Source organism: Nelumbo lutea, chromosome 3 (genome assembly GCF_056320005.1).
Source record: "Nelumbo lutea isolate HS-2025 chromosome 3, American lotus-T2T, whole genome shotgun sequence".
Lineage (NCBI taxonomy): Eukaryota > Viridiplantae > Streptophyta > Magnoliopsida > Proteales > Nelumbonaceae > Nelumbo > Nelumbo lutea.
The window spans coordinates 2,421,430-2,439,747 of record NC_142686.1 but is presented as its reverse complement, the minus strand read 5'-3'; the positions used below and the strand labels follow the sequence as shown (position 1 = coordinate 2,439,747).

The following is an 18,318-nucleotide window of genomic DNA, read 5'->3' as shown; positions in this document are numbered from 1 at the left end:
CGCCAAGTACCTGTAGTAGTTGTGTAGATGGTGGTATGTATTATCATGTTGCAAGATGTGTTTCTCTACTTATTTGTGTCCTAGCTAATGTGTTTATGCTATCAGTCACTACTGTATTACACACTGATCTGGAAGAGTGTGTTGCAAAATTTGTTGGGAAGTCAGCTGCTGTAGTTTTTGGTATGGGATATGTCACAAATTCTGCCATCCTCCCAGTCCTGATTGGCAAGGTTTGTGCAATTGCTTGCATCAGATAAATCTATACTTAAGTGTTTATTTAAACAATGGGCATTTTGTTGTGGTGGTTGATAATTAGTTCCACTAGTGGTTTATTGCTTTTGCTTATTATCATCATCTAGAGGAAGGGTTGATAATTAGCGATTCTTTGAACCACAATTCAATTGTCAAAGGTGCTCAAGGATCAGGAGCTACCATTCGGGTTTTCTCACATAATAGTAAGTTTGTAATATGGTGCTTTGTTACTTTTCCAACTTCAGAGCTACAAAATGTAGCCCTATTATGTTGTTCTGTTGGCATTTCATACATGTGATTTCTTTGTCTGTTATGTTCCTTGCCTTTTCTTGATTTTAGCACCACCTCACCTGGAGGAAGTCTTGAGGGAACAAATTGCCGAGGGACAGCCCCGGACACATAGACCTTGGAAAAAGATAATTGTTATTGTAGAGGGAATATACAGCATGGAAGGGGAACTTTGCAAACTTCCTGTGATTATAGCAATCTGCAAGAAATACAAGGTTGTGCTTCTATGAGAGGGTAACTTTTCTATTTCGAGTTGAACCATTGGTAATGGCCCCTTTTAAATTCAACTTTCACATGTTTATAGTAGATGAATTTCCAGTTTATGACATAAACATAAGATTCTGAAAGTAGACATGATAATATTTGTGAAATTACATTGATGATTATTAGCAGTAGTTACATGCACTGATGACTGCACATGAGAAAAGGAGGGGAAAGGAAGACAAGAGGGAGGCATGTATGAGTATAATTGAGAGTAGGCCACCCATAGAGAGGAAATTTTGATAACCACTTGATTTCTCTAGGTTAATCCACCATATGATTTCCAACTGATTTATTATAATTTAGTTTGAAGTGGGAAATGAGAACAATTAAAAGATGAAGTCTTCCAATCAATCATGGAGATAGAAAAATGATCATGTACAGAGATAAATAGGCATAAATTGTGGATCCTCTTGTAGTTCCTACTTCCTAAAGTGAAACTGTAAGCTTGTTTTGGATTCAATTTGATGAGGTCAATTCCTTTCAATGGACAAAGAACAAATGGAAATTCATGACATACAGTATATTTATTAGTATTTAAATTGATCCTTAATATTATGATTTATGAAATTGAATTACTAAGTTGTTTTTCCTATCCGATCTTTTTGATGATTTAAGGGTTCAAATCCAGTCATGATAAGCTACAGAAATATAAAAATAATTGAAGGTTGATCAAATGAAGTATTAACCATAGAACTTATCTGAATCAAGTTAACCTATCTGGATGTTCTCTCCCCTATGTGCAAGTTAACTTTCAAAAACAACAACCAGAAAGCTAACTTCCAAAAATGTTGACAGATGCACTTTTCCTTTTTGCTCCTTTATAAACTTGTACGTCTAACAACTAAATGACTGTGCATTGCTTTTCTCATATGTGGGACAAGCTCAAATCAGTTTTTGGGTCTAGGAAAAACAAGGCCTGAAATCCCACTCTCCCAACCTAAAAGCTCACACCACTCAGAGAATTTGTTAAGTGGTTAGGTTGAAGATCCTTTGCAAAAATTCAAAGAGCAATAGATATTTGCTTGTGGTGGACCAAGTGAGAGATGCAGGGTTAGTAGAGAATAATGATGATGAGACTTCTAAGGCCATGGAGAGGGGTGGAGAAGCCTGTGAAGTTTTTTGTGACTCTTCGCTTGCTTTTGCAAATAACAAGCCTGCAGATTCAGAGGATTTAATTGTGGACGTCAATATTAGATCTTAGCACTATAGACCAGTGTGTGGAATTTGGTATCGATTTGGTATCGATAAGACTTGGTTGAGATCCAAGGAGATTTTGGATCAGGTGGGCTGTGCTATGGCAAAGAAAATTGTTGGTGTTTTGTCTGAGGAGCAAGAGTTGAATAGTAATGAGGATTTGGTATACAGTTTGAACCATTTCCTAGGTTGCAGGATATAAAAGAATGTGGCATACTTTTATGGTGAAATGGTGGTGAAGGCCAGAGGTAGGGACTAGGGATGCTTGCAGTACCTGTGGCAGGGGCAGAGGGAGGAGAGGAAGGAATGCTGTGGTCTGACTGTTAGTCTTGTTTTTGTTTTGCATCTTTGTTGTCTATGGTTAAGCCTGATTGCAGGATTTGTCTGGGGTATGTGGGAGATGTTTTTGTGATTGTTTAGTCCTTAGTAGTGTAATGGGCTTAGGCCCTGGATTTTGTGTTTGGGTCTGGGCCCGTTTATGGTGTTGTTAGTGTTTTGGGTAGCTTGCTGGTGTGCCCTTCCCTTTGGTTTGTATGCAGCATATATACTCACTTTTTTTTTCTTTAATAAAATTACCTTTCTTTTCACAAAAAAAGAATATTGAAAACAGATTCTTCATCAGAAATATTTCTCATAAGGGACAAGCCAAGTCAGCCACTTCTACCCCTCTATTGGCTAAGTTCTCCTTGGTTAGGATCTTGTCCAGTACTGCTGACCAAACAAAAAAAGCTATCCTTGAAGGCACAGCTTTAATCCATATTTTTTGACTTGGAAGAGAGACGTCTTCCTCCTCTGAAGCAAACTTAAAGAAAGAGTTCACAGAGAATACCCCTGATTTCTCATGTTTGATGATTTTTTTTGAGAACTGTAAAGTGCTTTAATTAAAAAGATCGACTACAAAGAATCCCTGTACAATGAGAAATGAACAGAAGATATACAAAAAAGCATCTTTTCCCAATACAGCCTTAATCCCTCCAAACAAAAACAAAAACTATCCATTCCTTACAAACAGAAAATAAAAATAAAAAAATACACTTGGATGTCTGCCTTTAAACATCGGGTGTATTGCCAGCCATGAATGGATCATCCCCAGAATTTTCTTTAGTACATATTTTGAGTTGTGAGTTCCTTCAAATATTCTGTTATTTCTTTCACTCCACACTGCCCAGATAATACTCCATGCCACCTTGCCAGCCTTACTAAGACCTCCCAGCCACCAAGCTTCTATGAGTCCCTTTACATCTGCTGGGAAGCACAGCTTAGCCTCAAAAAAATCCACCACTCTCAACCAAACCCAGTGTGTAAAATCACAGGGGTAACAGTAAATGACTTGAGGATTCCACATTCCGACTACATAAGGGACAAGCCAAGTCAGCCACTTCTACCCCTCTATTGGCTAAGTTCTTCTTGGTTAGGATCTTGTCCAGTACTGCTGACCAAACAAAAAAAGCTATCTTTGAAGGCACAGCTTTAATCCATATTTTTTGACTTGGAAAAGAGATGTCTTCTTCCTCTGAAGCAAACTTAAAGAAAGAGTTCACAGAGAATACCCCTGATTTCTCAAAACTCCAGTCTTTTATCTTCCCCTATTCTGGGTATGTTTGAGTCATACAGCAGTTGGAGTAATCTGATTAGGGATGACACCTCTCAATCATTTAAATTTCTCTTGAACTGGAGGTTCCAAGTGCATTGTCCATTCTGTCTTTCCAAGCAGTCAGCAACTGTTGCATTTTTGTTTGTGCAAATTTCAAACAGATCCGGAAAAGCATTCATTAGGGGGCCTTCTTTACACCAGTCATCTTTCCAAAATTGGACCCTTCTACCATTTCCCACTTTGTATTTAATGCCCTTCAGAAACTGGGGCCGTATTTTTTGAATTGCCTTCCAGTTTGAGCAACCGTAAGGGGAAGCTATTTCCTCTGTTTCCCAACCCCTGCTACTCATCCCATATTTGGCATCTATCAGCCTTCTCCACAAACTTTCTGTCTGTTCATTAAACCTCCATAGCCATTTTCCAAGCAGAGCTTTGTTTATCTCTCTTACTGATCTAATCCCTAGGCCCCCATTTGCCTTGAAACAGCAAATTTTCTCCCAATTCACCAGGTGGCATTTTGATTCCTGCCTCCAACCCGTCCACAAAAAGTCCCTCATCTTTTTTTCTAAAGCTGCAGCCCGTTTAGCCGGAAAAGGGAATAAAGATAAGTAAAAAACAAGGAGGGAGGCCAACACACTTTTAACTAAGGTTACTTTGCCACCTTTTGATAAATATTTTGACTTCCAAGAGGCTAGTTTCCTGTCCACCTTCTCCAGAATCGGTTCCTGTATAGATTTGGGTTTACAACTTTCTCCCAAAAGCATGCCCAAGTATTTACCAGGAAGCTTGCCGACCTTGCATCCCCAATCATCTGCCCATTCTTCCACATTTAACACCTCCCCCACAGCCATTAATTCATTTTCAAGATGTTGGCATGTAATCTTTTCACCACCTCAAACCCTCTTAAAATAGCCTTCACATTCCAGAGCTGCTCCCAAGAAGCATTACAGGAAAATAAGGTGTCATCTGCAAATTGAAGGAGAGCTATCTCCACCTCCCCACTGCCTACTTTAAAACCTTCCAACAGCCCTCCCAACCGGGCTCTTTCTACCATTCTGAACAAGGCTTCTGTCACAAGAGGGGAGAGAGAGGGTCCCCTTGTCTCAGACCCCTAGAACTTCTAAGCATTGCACAAGCACTGCCGTTTACTAGAAGTGATAAAGATGGAGAAGATATGCATACTTTCATCCAATTTCTCCATTTTTCCCCGAAATTAAACCTTTTCAGCATATAGTCTAGAAAGTTCCATTTCCTGTGATCATAAGCCTTCTCCATATCCACCTTGCACAGTAGACCCTCTCTTTAACTTTTCCTCCGTGAATCTATTAACTCATTTGCAATCAGAACCCCATCCACTAGCATCCGGTCCCCTATAAATCCCCCTTGAGATTCTACAATCAGATTTGACATCACCTTAGCCATTCTATTAGCTAACACTTTAGCTAATATCTTGTACATGCTACTAATTAGGCTAATTGGTCTAAAATCAGCCAACTTCACTGCCCCCTTCTTTTTTGGGACTAAGGTGATGAATGTGTGATTTAGGCTTTCTTTCTAAAGTATCCCTTTCACGAAATTCTTTTAAAATATTCACCACATCCATCTTCACAATTTCCCAACATTTCTTGAAGAACAACATTGTGAACCCATCCGGACTTGGTGCCTTATCACCCTCAAACCCTTTTATCACTTCCCACACTTCTTCCTCTATAGATGGCTTCTCCAGATGACTAGATTGCTCGGTTGAAAAGGATTCAAACTGTAAGCCTTCTAACAGAGGTCTACACTTCCAATTTTCTTTGTACAGGCTTTTGTAGAACTCTACTATGTAATTTTAATCTGCCTTTCCTCCTCTATATCCACTCCCTGCACTTCCAATTTTTTTATTGTGTTCTCTCTCCTTGCACTAGCCATTTTATGGAAGAACTTTGTGTTACTGTCCCCCTCTTGCAGCCGTAAACATATTTCCTCTCTGTGAATATTTCCATTTTCCTCTTTTCTATAAATTTCAGCAATTACCTCCAGAAAATTCCTCTTTTCATGCTCACTTTCTTGGAAAATCTCTCTGCTCCACTCTTTAATCTTCCGTTTTAACTCTAATTTTTTGCTGAAAATGCGACTTGCCATGCCTTCAAAGTGGAAACCAGTCCACCACTCAAGCTACCAAATCCAGAAAACCTGGTTCCTCAAACCATGAATGCTCAAATCTGAACGGTGAGTGACCTCCCCTTATACCACCGCACTCCAACATTACTGGGGCATGATCTGAAAAAGGTCTTGGAAGTGCCTCCAAGGTCAGATTTGGGAATAAATCCTCACTCTGTTGACACTACAAATCTGTCTAATTTGACCAAAGTTGCTTCTTCTTGGTTGTTTGTCCATGTATATCCCCCCCCCAAGTCTATCAACTCCCATCCCATGTTTTAAAATGTGGAGGCGTGACGCGAGGCGTTCCACTACCTAGAGGCGTGAGGTGTAAGCCTCCCAAACACAAGGAGGCGTTAGCCTCCTTAAGAGGAGGGGGGTTAGGAGGAGGATGAAGAGGAAGGGGGGATCTCATTTTTTCTTTATTTTTAATAAATATCTTTTATATTAATGATGGAGGCCCATCTCACCCTAGGGGCGACAGCTCCTAGGATAAGGTCAAGAGTCCAAGATAAGTCAAGAAAGGATAATTCAAGACCCATCAAGACTTAATCCAAGACTCCAAGACTTATCAAGAATCCAAGATTATCAAGACTCTTCCAAGATTAGCAAGAACTCAAGACTCCAATCAAGATCCAACAAAGACTCTAAGAAGCATCAAGAAATCCAAGACTCCCAGATTCATGCATAAGGAGAGCCAGGGAGATCGGACGGTGGAAGATCAAGCCCAAGAAATCCAAGAGGGTTCAACCTTATCAAGACAACCCAAGAGGATCAAGATCAAGATCAAGATTCATGTTCTTTCCTAGTCCTTTTACAATTTCCAAATGTATTATAAATACAGCTATTTTCCCAAAGCTATTCATCAATTCATACTTTAGATTTTCAGAATTTCTTCAAGTTCTCTTCTTCCTATTTTCGCCACCTTTTCTCTCTCCTAGAGAAATCGGTGTTTTTCGCTCGGTACTACCGAACGCCCAGTGCTTGCATCGCCAGCTCCGGTTCTCATTGCTTCCACGCTGTGTCAGGTGGTATCAGAGCAGGGAATTCGCCCAGTCATGTCCAACCCAGACGGTAGCTGTTGCAACCCACCCCGTGACGGAGATAAGGGGTTCCCAGCTGTTTGGAGAGCAATCGAAGAGCAGCGTACAGCCACACGTAACATCGAACGGCAGTTGGCAGAGGTGACTGAACAACTACAAACCTTGTTACGGGAGGTTGTCCCACGAATTCGGGAAAATCCACAGCAGATTGCAGGAGACGACCACGACAGACCACCCGTCGCTACTGCGTCCCGACGTCCAGTTCTTGACGACGACAGTGATGACGATTTCGAATTTGGTGGTGCTCCAGCTCTTCCCGGCAACGACAGAAACAGTAGAAATTGGCACAATCAAGGTAATTTCAACCCCCGTAGGAATAATGATGAATTTAAACTCAAGGTAGATATTCCTACTTTTAGTGGAGATCTTGGTATAGAGGGACTTCTGGATTGGATCACAGAAGTCGATAGGTTCTTTGATTACATGGAAATACCAGAGGAACGAAGGGTAAAATTAGTAGCTTTCCGATTAAAGGGAGGCGCATCTGTTTGGTGGGAACGGATGAGAGAGACCTGAATGAGAGAAGGAAGGGGTCCTGTTCGAACCTGGAGGTGCATGAAACAATTAATCAGAGGTAGATTTTTACCTCCTGACTATGAACAATATATGTTTGAATCTTATCAGAGGTGTGCGTAGGGTTCTCGTAGTGTTAATGAATATACATCTGAATTTTTTAGATTAGCTGAAAGAAATCAATTATCTGAAAGTGATAACCAGCAGGCAGCCCGTTATCTAAGAGGTTTAAGACCGTCTATCAGAGATAAAATTGGTGTACAGATGGTTCTTAGTGTGCAGGAAGCAAGGAACCTAGCCTTGAAAGCAGAATTAATGTTCCAGGACAAGGCATGCAGTGATAATTATCTCCGGTACAGCGGGAGCGACAACAAACCGACAACTGTCGACAGGAACAAATCAGTTCCGACAGTACAACCGTCTCACCCGGCAAGTACAAGTAACGCCGGTAAGGCTACTACAGGAGGACATACTCGAGGTAATCCTTCCAACCCTCCTAAACCCAGTAACCCTTATGCAAGGCCTGCTCCTATTAAATGTTTTAAATGTAATGAGGTTGGACATAGGTCTAGTGACTGTCCCAGGAGGAAGGCAGTTAATATGGTAGAAAGGGAAGAGGAAGAAGATATTGAGGAAGGCGTATATTGTGGACCTGATGGGGAGGATGAAGAGGGTCCATATGAACATGAGGAGTATACTTGTGTGGTAAGAAATTTAATGTTGTCCCAGAAAAATAAGGATACTTCTCAAAGGCACAGATTATTTCGTACCAGATGTACTGTCAAGGGAAAATTATTTAATTTAATTATTGACAGTGGTAGTCAGGAAAATATTATTTGCAGGGATGTCATCCAACAATTACAGCTAGTTCCTGAAAAACATCCAAACCCATACACAATTGGGTGGATCAAGGAAGGAGGCGGCGTACGAGTGGAAGAACGCTGCAAGGTACCTTTTTCAATTGGTAAGTACCATGATGAAGCATATTGTGATATTGTAGATATGGATGCTTGCCATATTTTGTTAGGGAGGCCTTGGCAATTTGATACAGATGCAAGGCACATGGGTAGGAAGAATACCTACCAACTTGAAAAAGAAGGTACACGTTATACTTAGTTACCCATAGCAGAAAAAAGTATTACAAATACTCCAAAGGCACATGAGAAAAATTTCCTTACCATCACCCATCATCATGCTGAATTTGTTAAAGAATGTAAGGATACTCATGAGATACATTTGTTAGTAGTCAAAGGAGAAGATGTTAATGATGAAAATACAATTCCAGCTGAAATACAGGGACTACTGGATGAATTTAATGATGTAGTTCCAGAGTAGTTACCAAATGAACTCCCTCCCATGAGAGATATACAGCACCATATTGATTTTGTTCCAGGTGCTAGTCTACCTAACCTCCCACATTACAGGATGAGTCATAAGGAGAATGAAATTTTACGAGAAAAGGTAGAAGAATTATTGAAAAAGGGACACATTCAAATCAGCATGAGTCCTTGTGTAGTACCTGCCTTATTAACACCTAAGAAGGATGGCAGTTGGAGAATGTGTGTCAACAGCAGGGCCATTAACAAGATCACCATTGGGTACAAATTTCCCATTCCTAGACTGGACGACATGCTGGACCAATTAAGCGGAGCTGTAGTTTTCTCAAAAATAGATCTCAGGAGTGGATACCATCAAATCAGGATCCGTCCCGGAGATGAATGGAAGACAGCCTTCAAGACTAGAGATGGCTTGTTCGAGTGGTTGGTCATGCCCTTTGGACTAACCAACGCACCCAGTACTTTCATGAGGCTGATGAACCAAGTATTGCGCCCCTTCATTGGTAAATTTGTGGTAGTCTATTTTGATGATATTTTGATATACAGCAAATCTATCACTGAGCATGTGGGACATATTAGGGAGGTCCTGAAAACATTGAGGGAAAATAAATTATATGCTAATTTGAAGAAATGCATCTTTATGAATGATAATTTATTATTCCTAGGATTTATTATAAGCAAGGATGGTGTGAAAGTAGATGAGGAAAAGGTGAAAGCCATTAGGGAGTGGCCGACCCCATCCCCATCCACTGTCACAGATGTCAAGCGATTTCATGGGTTGGCAACCTTCTATAGGCGTTTTATTAAGAATTTTAGTAGTATCATGGCTCCCATTACTGAATGCTTGAAAAAGGGGAAATTTCAATGGGGAGAAGAACAAGAGCAAACTTTTGCTCTCATAAAAGAAAAGTTATGTACTGCTCCTGTTCTTGTCTTACCAGATTTCAATAAATTATTTGAAGTTGAATGTGACGCCAGTGGAGTTGGCATAGGGGCTGTATTGTCCCAAGAGAAAAGACCCATTGCTTTCTTTAGTGAAAAATTATGTGAAGCCAGGAGAAAGTGGTCTACTTATGACAAGGAGTTTTATGCTGTGATAAGAGCCTTGAAAACATGGGAACACTATTTAATTGCAAAAGAATTTGTTCTCTATACTGACCACCAGGCCCTAAAATATCTTAGTGGGCAAAAGCAATTAAGAAGTGATTTACATGCCAGATGGTCTGCTTTCCTAGACAAGTTCCCATATAAAATTGTGTATAAGACAGGACAGCAAAATAAAGTGGCTGATGCACTTAGTAGGCGTGTAGCTCTCATCAAGACCTTCAGCGTTGAGATTGTGGGTTTTGAGTGCCTAAAAGACTTATATGCCCGAGATGAAGACTTCCAACAGGTATGGGAGAAATGTGTGAATAAGCAGTCAGCAGAAGATTTCTTTATTTATGACGGGTTCCTTATGAAAGGGGAACAACTGTGTATCCCTTGCACCTCCCTCCGCGAAAAGATCATCAGGGATTTGCATGGGGGTGGACTAGTAGGACACTTGGGAAGGGACAAAACAATAGAAGCTGTTAAGGGGCGATATTACTGGCCGAAATTGAGAAGGGACGTGTCTACCATCGTAAGCAGGTGCTTTGTTTGTCAGACAACTAAGGGACAAACCCAGAACACAGGTTTCTACATGCCCCTACCCGTTCCTACTGCTATATGGGAAGACTTGTCCATGGATTTTGTGCTAGGCTTGCCAAAGACCCAGAGGAACATGGACTCCGTCTTCGTGGTGGTTGATAGGTTCTCAAAAATGGCTCACTTCCTCCCATGCAAGAAAACAGCAGATGCATCCGCAACAGCCAAATTATTTTTCAAGGAGATTGTTCGCTTACATGGGGTACCCAAGACCATCACTTCAGATCGTGACATACGGTTCCTCAGTCACTTTTGGATGACCCTGTGGAGGTTGTTTGATTCATCACTTAATTTCAGCAGAACAGCCCATCCGCAGACAAATGGACAAACAGAAGTGGTAAATCGAACCTTAGGGAATTTAATTCACAGCATATGCCGGGAACGGCCGAAACAGTGGGACTTCGCCATAGCCCAGGCTGAGTTCGCCTATAACAATGCAGTGCATAGTTCTACAGGCAGATCCCCATTCTCCATCGTGTACATGAAGGTCCCTAACCATGCGCTGGATTTAGTGAAACTACCCAAGGTACCCAGTGCCAGTATCTCAGCAGAGCAGATGGCAGAACAAATCCAGTCCGTCCAAGACGCTGTGAAGCAGAAGCTAGAGCAATCCAACGCCAAGTACAAGATGGTCGCAGACAAACACCGCCGACCTCAAGTGTTTGATGTAGGTGATGAGGTTATGGTCTTCTTAAGGAAGGAAAGAATTCCCGTAGGTACCTACAACAAGTTGAAGCCTCGGAAGTATGGTCCATACAAGATCCTGAAGAAGATTAATGATAATGCCTATATAGTGGACCTACCAGATCATATGGGTATATCCAAGACCTTCAACGTTGCTGACCTTCACCGGTACCTGCCAGAGATAACACTTGCCTATCCTCATCACGACTCGAGGTCGAGTTCTCTCCAAGTGGGGGAGAATGATGGAGGCCCATCCCAAGGCCCATCTCACCCTAGGGGCGGCAGCTCCTAGGATAAGGTCAAGAGTCCAAGATAAGTCAAGAAAGGATAATTCAAGACCCATCAAGACTTAATCCAAGACTCCAAGACTTATCAAGAATCCAAGATTATCAAGACTCTTCCAAGATTAGCAAGAACTCAAGACTCCGATCAAGATCCAACAAAGACTCGAAGAAGCATCAAGAAATCCAAGACTCCCAGATTCATGCATAAGAAGAGCCAGGGAGATCGGACGGTGGAAGATCAAGCCCAAGAAATCCAAGAGGGTTTGACCTTATCAAGACAACCCAAGAGGATCAAGATCAAGATCAAGATTCATGTTCTTTCCTAGTCCTTTTACAATTTCCAAATGTATTATAAATACTGCTATTTTCCCAAAGCTATTCATCAATTCATACTTCAGATTTTCAGAATTTCTTCAAGTTCTCTTCTTCCTATTTTCGCCACCTTTTCTCTCTCCTAGAGAAATCGGTGTTTTTCGCTCGGTGCTAGTGAACGCCCGGTGCTTGCATCGCCAGATCCGGTTCTCATTGCTTCCACGCTGCGTCAATTAAGAAGAATAAAAATGCATAACATTAGTTGAAAGGGGGGGTCTTGTTGAAGCGGAGAGCTCGAGAACTGCCCAAGAATTATATCCTTCACTAATACCAACTCATTGTCCCACACCACCAAGATCCCCCTCTAAGTTCCTTGAGCTGGTAAGGTCACCCAATCATAGCTTCGTTCCCCTCATAAGCTTCTCGCCATTGCTTGATTCCTTTTTTTTCTTTATGAGAAAAAAATTGCTGTCAGACATTCAACTTATTATTAGAATGATACTGAACCCTTCTTACTTATACCTTATATTCATATCTGTTCTTTTTTTTTTGGATTGTAGCTCACTTTTTTGAAAGGGAAAAAGAGATTGTATTGAGTATATTGATAAAAAAAAAAGATATTGTATTGAGTATAAACTAAAAAAATATTGGATTGTAGCTCATTAATCAGCATTGTGTTGGTTGCCATAGTGTCTTCAACGTGTCATTGACCCAACTTCTCAGAGCGACCTGGTGGCAATACTAGTTCGGGTTAACCTCCAATGCTCTATTTTACAAAACCCATTGACTTGGTCAACAACTTGTTGACTTGGGCGCTTGAAATGTTGACTTATCTGACCTGTTCAACGGGTTACCAGGTTCTTGTATTATTTTAGTTTTTTGAAATTTTTATATTGATGACATCAGAGGTTGACTTGTTGACCTGGAAGGGAGAATGTGTCAAGCTTTTGGTTGGGTTTTGAAACACTGGGTGGCTGGACCTCCCACCTACTTGGATTTCTTACATTCATGAGGAATTGTAGTGGAGAATTCCTCCCTGCTGCGTGGGGGTGCAGGTGAAAGTGTGAAGCATTTGCTAATACAATGCCCTTTCTCTTACAACATCTGGATTCACTTTGTAAGGCTGTTTGGTATTCAATGTGTAATACTGGGAAATGCTGCAGATTTGTTTTGTGGTTGGCCATTTAAATGCTTCAGAAAAAGAGGGAACTTTTGTAGTTGTTGGTGCCCTTTGCCTTGTGCTGTTCCTATGGTTGAAAAGAAACCATAGAATCTTTGATAACAAGATTTCCCCTATTGAAGCAGTAAAGGGATACGTGGAAAGGATCGTAATCCATTGGACAAGCTTGAAGGGTGATTTTGTGGGGGGTGAAGTTTCATCGTTTTCCAATTCATGGAATTTGTGGGGGTTTCCCCTTATATAATACATTGCCTTTTTCAAGAAAAAAAAATGTATGTGTGATTGAAGATGCATTTACTTTGTTGGTATGAAAATTTTAATAAATTCGCATGCAACATAATTCACTCAATTAAGTGATTGAGTTTTTATTATTTTGGGTAAGGCCCATTCAGGGAATCATATGGATTGTTCCCCTTAATTACATCTCCACAAGAAAGTAGAGAACACCTTTTGATTCTCACGTAGAGAAATGAATGCATAGAACAAAAGAAAAGAAAAATAAGATTTCTTTCTTTTCCTTTTGATACAAATAAGATTTCCTTCTCACTCCTTTCTTCACAATAAGCTGTAGTCAATCAGATGAAATTCTAATTGTAGACAGCCTTAATCCTCTAGATTTTGCATACAAGAAGGGAACCGTAGTCAATTAAATTGAATATTTGATTGTAGACGGTTTTTATCCCTCTGTTCTTCATTTCCATTTGTAGGGAACCATAATCAGTCCTTAGGAATTAGACTATAGATGGTTTAATCCCTAATTTGTCTTGATAGAGGGACCATAATCAACCAAGTAAAAAATAAAGTATTTACAGAGGACTTTTCTATACCTTCCTATCTTAGTGAGATTTCTTTTCCTTCCTTGTCTTCCGTTGAGAACTTCTCTTTTCTTCTCTCTTTATCTTAGCTTTTCTTAAAAATATCTAAGAGTGGTATTCTCTGAGACACAATTTTCTCTAAGAGGAGCCTCTAACTTCTCCTTGAGGAGATTAAATGGGGAGTGTGGTAGTTATGTAACTACCCCTTCCCCTTAGGTGAAGGACATCTGTCCCTTTCACTTAAAGAGAGGGAACTCCCATACGGGACACCTCTTTTAGTTTTGATGAATTATCTAGCACACTAGCCAACCCACTTATTTAGGTTATAAATTATTTGGATTAAAAGAATTTCTTCAACAGACTTCTTAGTATGATTGTGTACTATTTATTTATGTATTATCATGCACATACATTGATTAAATCACTTTTTATATTTTATCGTTCCTATTTTAATCAGTTGTTTTTGTTATATAATTAGTGCTAAGTGTGTATTGATGTTTATATATCTTTTTCTAAAGGTTTATCATAGATTTCCAGTATTTTCATACAATATTTCCATGGACTTCTACTGATTTCCACAAATTAATTCGATTTCTAGTGTTCCACATGGACTGAAGTTTAAAACCTGCCCCTGTACAGGTTTTTGAAATCTGGCAAAGTTGTGGAAAACATGCCTACACTTCCACAAGTTCCAGTGCCAATTTCAGATCCAAAGAACAGAATTCAAAAACTTGTATTCATCGTTGTCATCGTCATCGTCATCGTCATCATCATCATCATCATCATCATCATCCTCGTCATCATCATCTAAGCCTTATCACAACTATATGGGGTCAGCTACATGAATCCTGCTTCACCATTCCATTCTGTTTAATGCCATATGATAGTTTTCAAGGCACCAAGGTGAGGCTAGGCAACCATGGGGCACCTAGGCCTCGCCTAGGCGATGAAATAAAAAAATATTTCTACTCTTATGAGCTGGCTATTTGGTTTTATACATTAACCTGAAAACCTTTAAACTAATTTTTGTGCTTGTGATTCTTGCAGTCTTGCTTAAAGCATGCAAAACAGAATATTATAAATAGAAATTGGACTTAAAAGAACTGAACAGCCCGTGTTAGACCAAGAAAAGAAAAAGAACTTAAGAAGAAAACAGGGAGGCAGAGCCCCTGTTTTGGACCAAGAAAAAGAACAAGGGGCTCCACTTCTGTTTTAGACCAAGAAAAGCTGGGGAAACACTAACGTAAAAGAAGAAAATGAAAAGAAGGGGGAGGAGCCCCTATTTCAGTCCACCAATGAAGAGGAAAAAATGATGAAAAAACTCAGGGAAATAAAGAAGAAAAGGGGGACAGAAACCCTGTTCCAGATCATCTTCGAGGAGGAAAAAAGTGAAAATTTTGCAGGTAAATGAGTAAGACAAAAAGGGGCAGAGTCCTTTTAGATCACCTTTGAAGATGCAAAAGGGTGAAAAAATTGCAGGAAAATGAAGAAGAAAAGAAGGGGGTGGAGCCCCTTTTTATTCCAAAAAAAATCAGATAAAAATGTAGGGAAAAGACAGAAAAAAGGAAACAAAAATGAAGAAAAAAAGGCTGACAACAAAGAGGGTAAAAGAAGAAGTGGTTCGGGGCGGACTGTAAACTGAGAACCACTTGAGGTACCTGGCATGTTTGAAGTTGTTTAGATTTCCTTTTTGGTTATGCAGCCACAGGTTGAAGTTGGACCCCGTGTGAAACTGGGCAGATCTCCCTCTTATATTTGATTCTGCCATGAAAATAAAATCCTAAAAAGACAAGATTTACTAGTATTCTTGTAATAAAAAGGGTGATAATATGCGATAGGTTCTTTTGTAGTAACAAAAACAAACCAATACAAATTATTTGCAGGAAAAAAAGTAAAAAAAATCAATATAAAAAAAATATTAAATGATCAAACAAATGTATTAACGTGCCTTGCTTCTAGGTTCCCACCTTGGAGTTAAGCGTCTGCCTCGTTGCCTAGGTGTGCGCCTAATTGACTGGGTGTGTGCCTAATACAAAATTTACATGGTGTTTGGACAAGGTAAATTTTGAAAATCGCCTAGTTTCCTAGGCATCCCCTTGACAACTGTGTGCCATACCCATTGTTAAATATGAGCGCCTAAATCATTTCTTACCACTTCGATCTATGTCCCTTTTGGTCTGCTCCTAGTCCTTCTAGCCCCTTAAACTTGTAACTGATTTTTTTCTTATGGGTTCTGTAGGGGAAGACCTGTAAGAAATTCCATCCCAATTCCATTTCTGCTCTGATCCAACACTGATTACAGATATCTTTGGATCATAGGGTGTATTTAAATTTGAATTCCACTAATCAAACATGACTGATATCTGAGAACATTTTGAAGGTTTGCCATTATCTGAACTTGCCTGTCTGCAGTTTAAGTGGTGACAGTGAGTGGGGCTAGGTGATTCTTAGGGATGACTAGAAGCCAACATAAAGGTCAACTTACCTTGCTTTGGTCAACCCAAAACTGACACAAAATTTGCCGGTTTTGATTCCAAACACCATGGTAAGGTGTGTGTTTCTTTTCCCATTCATAGCTCCCATGCTTAATCTTCCTTCATACTCTCCTCTCATCCCATAGGATACTGTTCTTTTTTTTTTTTTTTTTCTTTTTCATTTGTTTCATTTATTATAGGCATACACATATTTGGATGAAGCCCATAGCATTGGAGCAGTTGGAAGACAGGAAGAGGTGTTTGTGAGCTCTTAGGAGTTGATCCCATAGCATTGGAGCCCATAGCATTGGAGCAGTTGGGAAGACAGGAAGAGGTGTTTGTGAGCTCTTAGGAGTTGATCCCGCTGATGTGGATGTCATGATGGGAACTTTTACAAAGTCGTTTGGATCATGTGGTGGCTATATTGCGGGATCTAAGGTTCTAATTCTTCCCTATTTCCTTTGCATCTTATCTTTTGTTGAATTTGGTGAATTAGCATGGAAATAGATTCTGCTTTAGGCTGTGTTTGGTAAGAGTGCAAACACTGAACCAATGCGAATTTGCAGGCACTTGGTAAGAATACGCTTGTGTATTGAAAATGGCAGCAAATTTGTTTTTTCTGAAATGTTTACATTCAAAATGGAAGCAGTCTTTTGTGCCCAAGTAGGTCAATGTAGAAAAGATAGATTCTAGTCTTGGAATTCATGTCTGTACCCATCACAACCAAATACATTTGGTAAGAATACAAAAGTTCTAGTTGATGATGATGATCTAAACCGTGCAGTTTGAATATCAAAGAGAGGCATTCTGCAGCAATTTCTGGCACAGGTTGTGATGTCTGTACCCATCACAACCTTTTTTGTCCATGCCAACCCCATTTAGAGGACTTATTTTGTAACCTGTAACTTCTTTTTCTTTCCTTTTTTATGATTGATAATAACAGGGCTCGTTGAAGATGTTTGAATCTCAGGCCTATCATTATGTTCTTTCCTAAACGGGGATCCACAAGAGATGTCTTGATAATCAATAAACAGGCAAATTCTTAAAGGTCGTCACCCAATGCTGGCCCTGGCTATCCAGGGTCTTGGGTGAGCAGAACTAGATATGGATCTAACCTCCAGAATCTTTTTAATTGAAATAGCTTCTCTTGACTTGAACCCATGTTCACATGCTTGTCAGCTTGAGAATTTTTTGTCTTAAAAAATGTCTTGAGTCCTTGAACTCAATATCAGAGTGGTACATTTGATGATATTCTGCACACAATGGTTCTTAAAGAAGTTTTAGATGATACATTGTTAATGCTACATAATGTCAGATATTTAGTTTCCTTTATTAATACCCATTTAAAGTGATGGATGTGCCTTTTAAATGGTGGAACATTGGTTTGCATGCTAACCTGCAGTATGCTATCAAATTTCCTCATTGATATCATTTAGTTGTATAGCATTAGCAGGCTGATTGGGGGCTCCTTAATGGCTGAAGCTGAAGTTTGGGTAGATTGCTATACCCTTGAATATTTTATATTTTTATTATTTAATTATTTTATCAACTAAAAGACAAAGAAATAAGTCATTCAGTTCAACAACTTCAGCTGTTATCAAATGGCCCCTTTGTGTTATGATTGTTGCAAGGGCTAACAGCTTAGTGCCTTGATATGTTGTCTTGTTTAATAATTTATTAAGTTACTTTTGGTTCTGTACAGGGGCTCAGAAATTAGCACGAATACGTGAGAACAGCAAAATTTTCAGGTCAGAACTTCAGAAAATGGGATTTGAGATTCTTGGGGATAATGATTCTCTTGTAATGCCTATAATGCTTTACAATCCAGCTAAAATCCCTGCATATTATGTTTTGGGATCCATCATGGGGGTGGACCTTAGTACCTTACGATGCTCACATATTATCGTTCATGTTCTCTTTATGACCATACACATCCTGTGATTAGTAATTATTACATAATCAATCTTGTTGCCAGAAAGACTCGAAACCATAATGTGCAAGATTTACAGGGTAGAGTTCTTTACATGGTGGGATATGTGGCTATGGCTATGATATTTGTAAATTCTGAATTTCTATTTTAATTGTCTAAAAGTAAGGAATCCAATATTAAACGTGTAGCAGTTATACATATGACAGTCACAATCCATCAGAAGATAGAGACGAGGTGCATGAAAGTGCGAAATTTAAGAACCC

At 39.7% G+C, this 18,318-nt stretch overlaps 1 protein-coding gene and 1 long non-coding RNA gene across 2 annotated transcripts in view; both read left to right on the top strand.

The window, feature by feature from the left end:
- LOC148862358 (uncharacterized) overlaps positions 1 to 18,103 on the top strand; it is a 29,203-nt gene extending 11,100 nt beyond the window's left edge. Inside the window, exons 6-10 of the mRNA XM_088981275.1 lie at positions 166 to 230; positions 360 to 455; positions 592 to 755; positions 14,291 to 14,483; positions 17,828 to 18,103. Of these exons, the coding sequence (XP_088837401.1) occupies positions 166 to 230; positions 360 to 455; positions 592 to 755; positions 14,291 to 14,483; positions 17,828 to 18,066 (757 nt within the window). The 3' untranslated portion in view covers positions 18,067 to 18,103. The remainder of the gene's footprint in view (positions 1 to 165; positions 231 to 359; positions 456 to 591; positions 756 to 14,290; positions 14,484 to 17,827) is intronic.
- LOC148862359 (uncharacterized) lies at positions 16,060 to 16,887 on the top strand. Its single transcript, XR_016110859.1, has 3 exons — positions 16,060 to 16,196; positions 16,326 to 16,563; positions 16,692 to 16,887. It is a non-coding gene; the product is annotated as an uncharacterized LOC148862359 (long non-coding RNA).
- Positions 18,104 to 18,318: the final 215 nt, after the last annotated feature.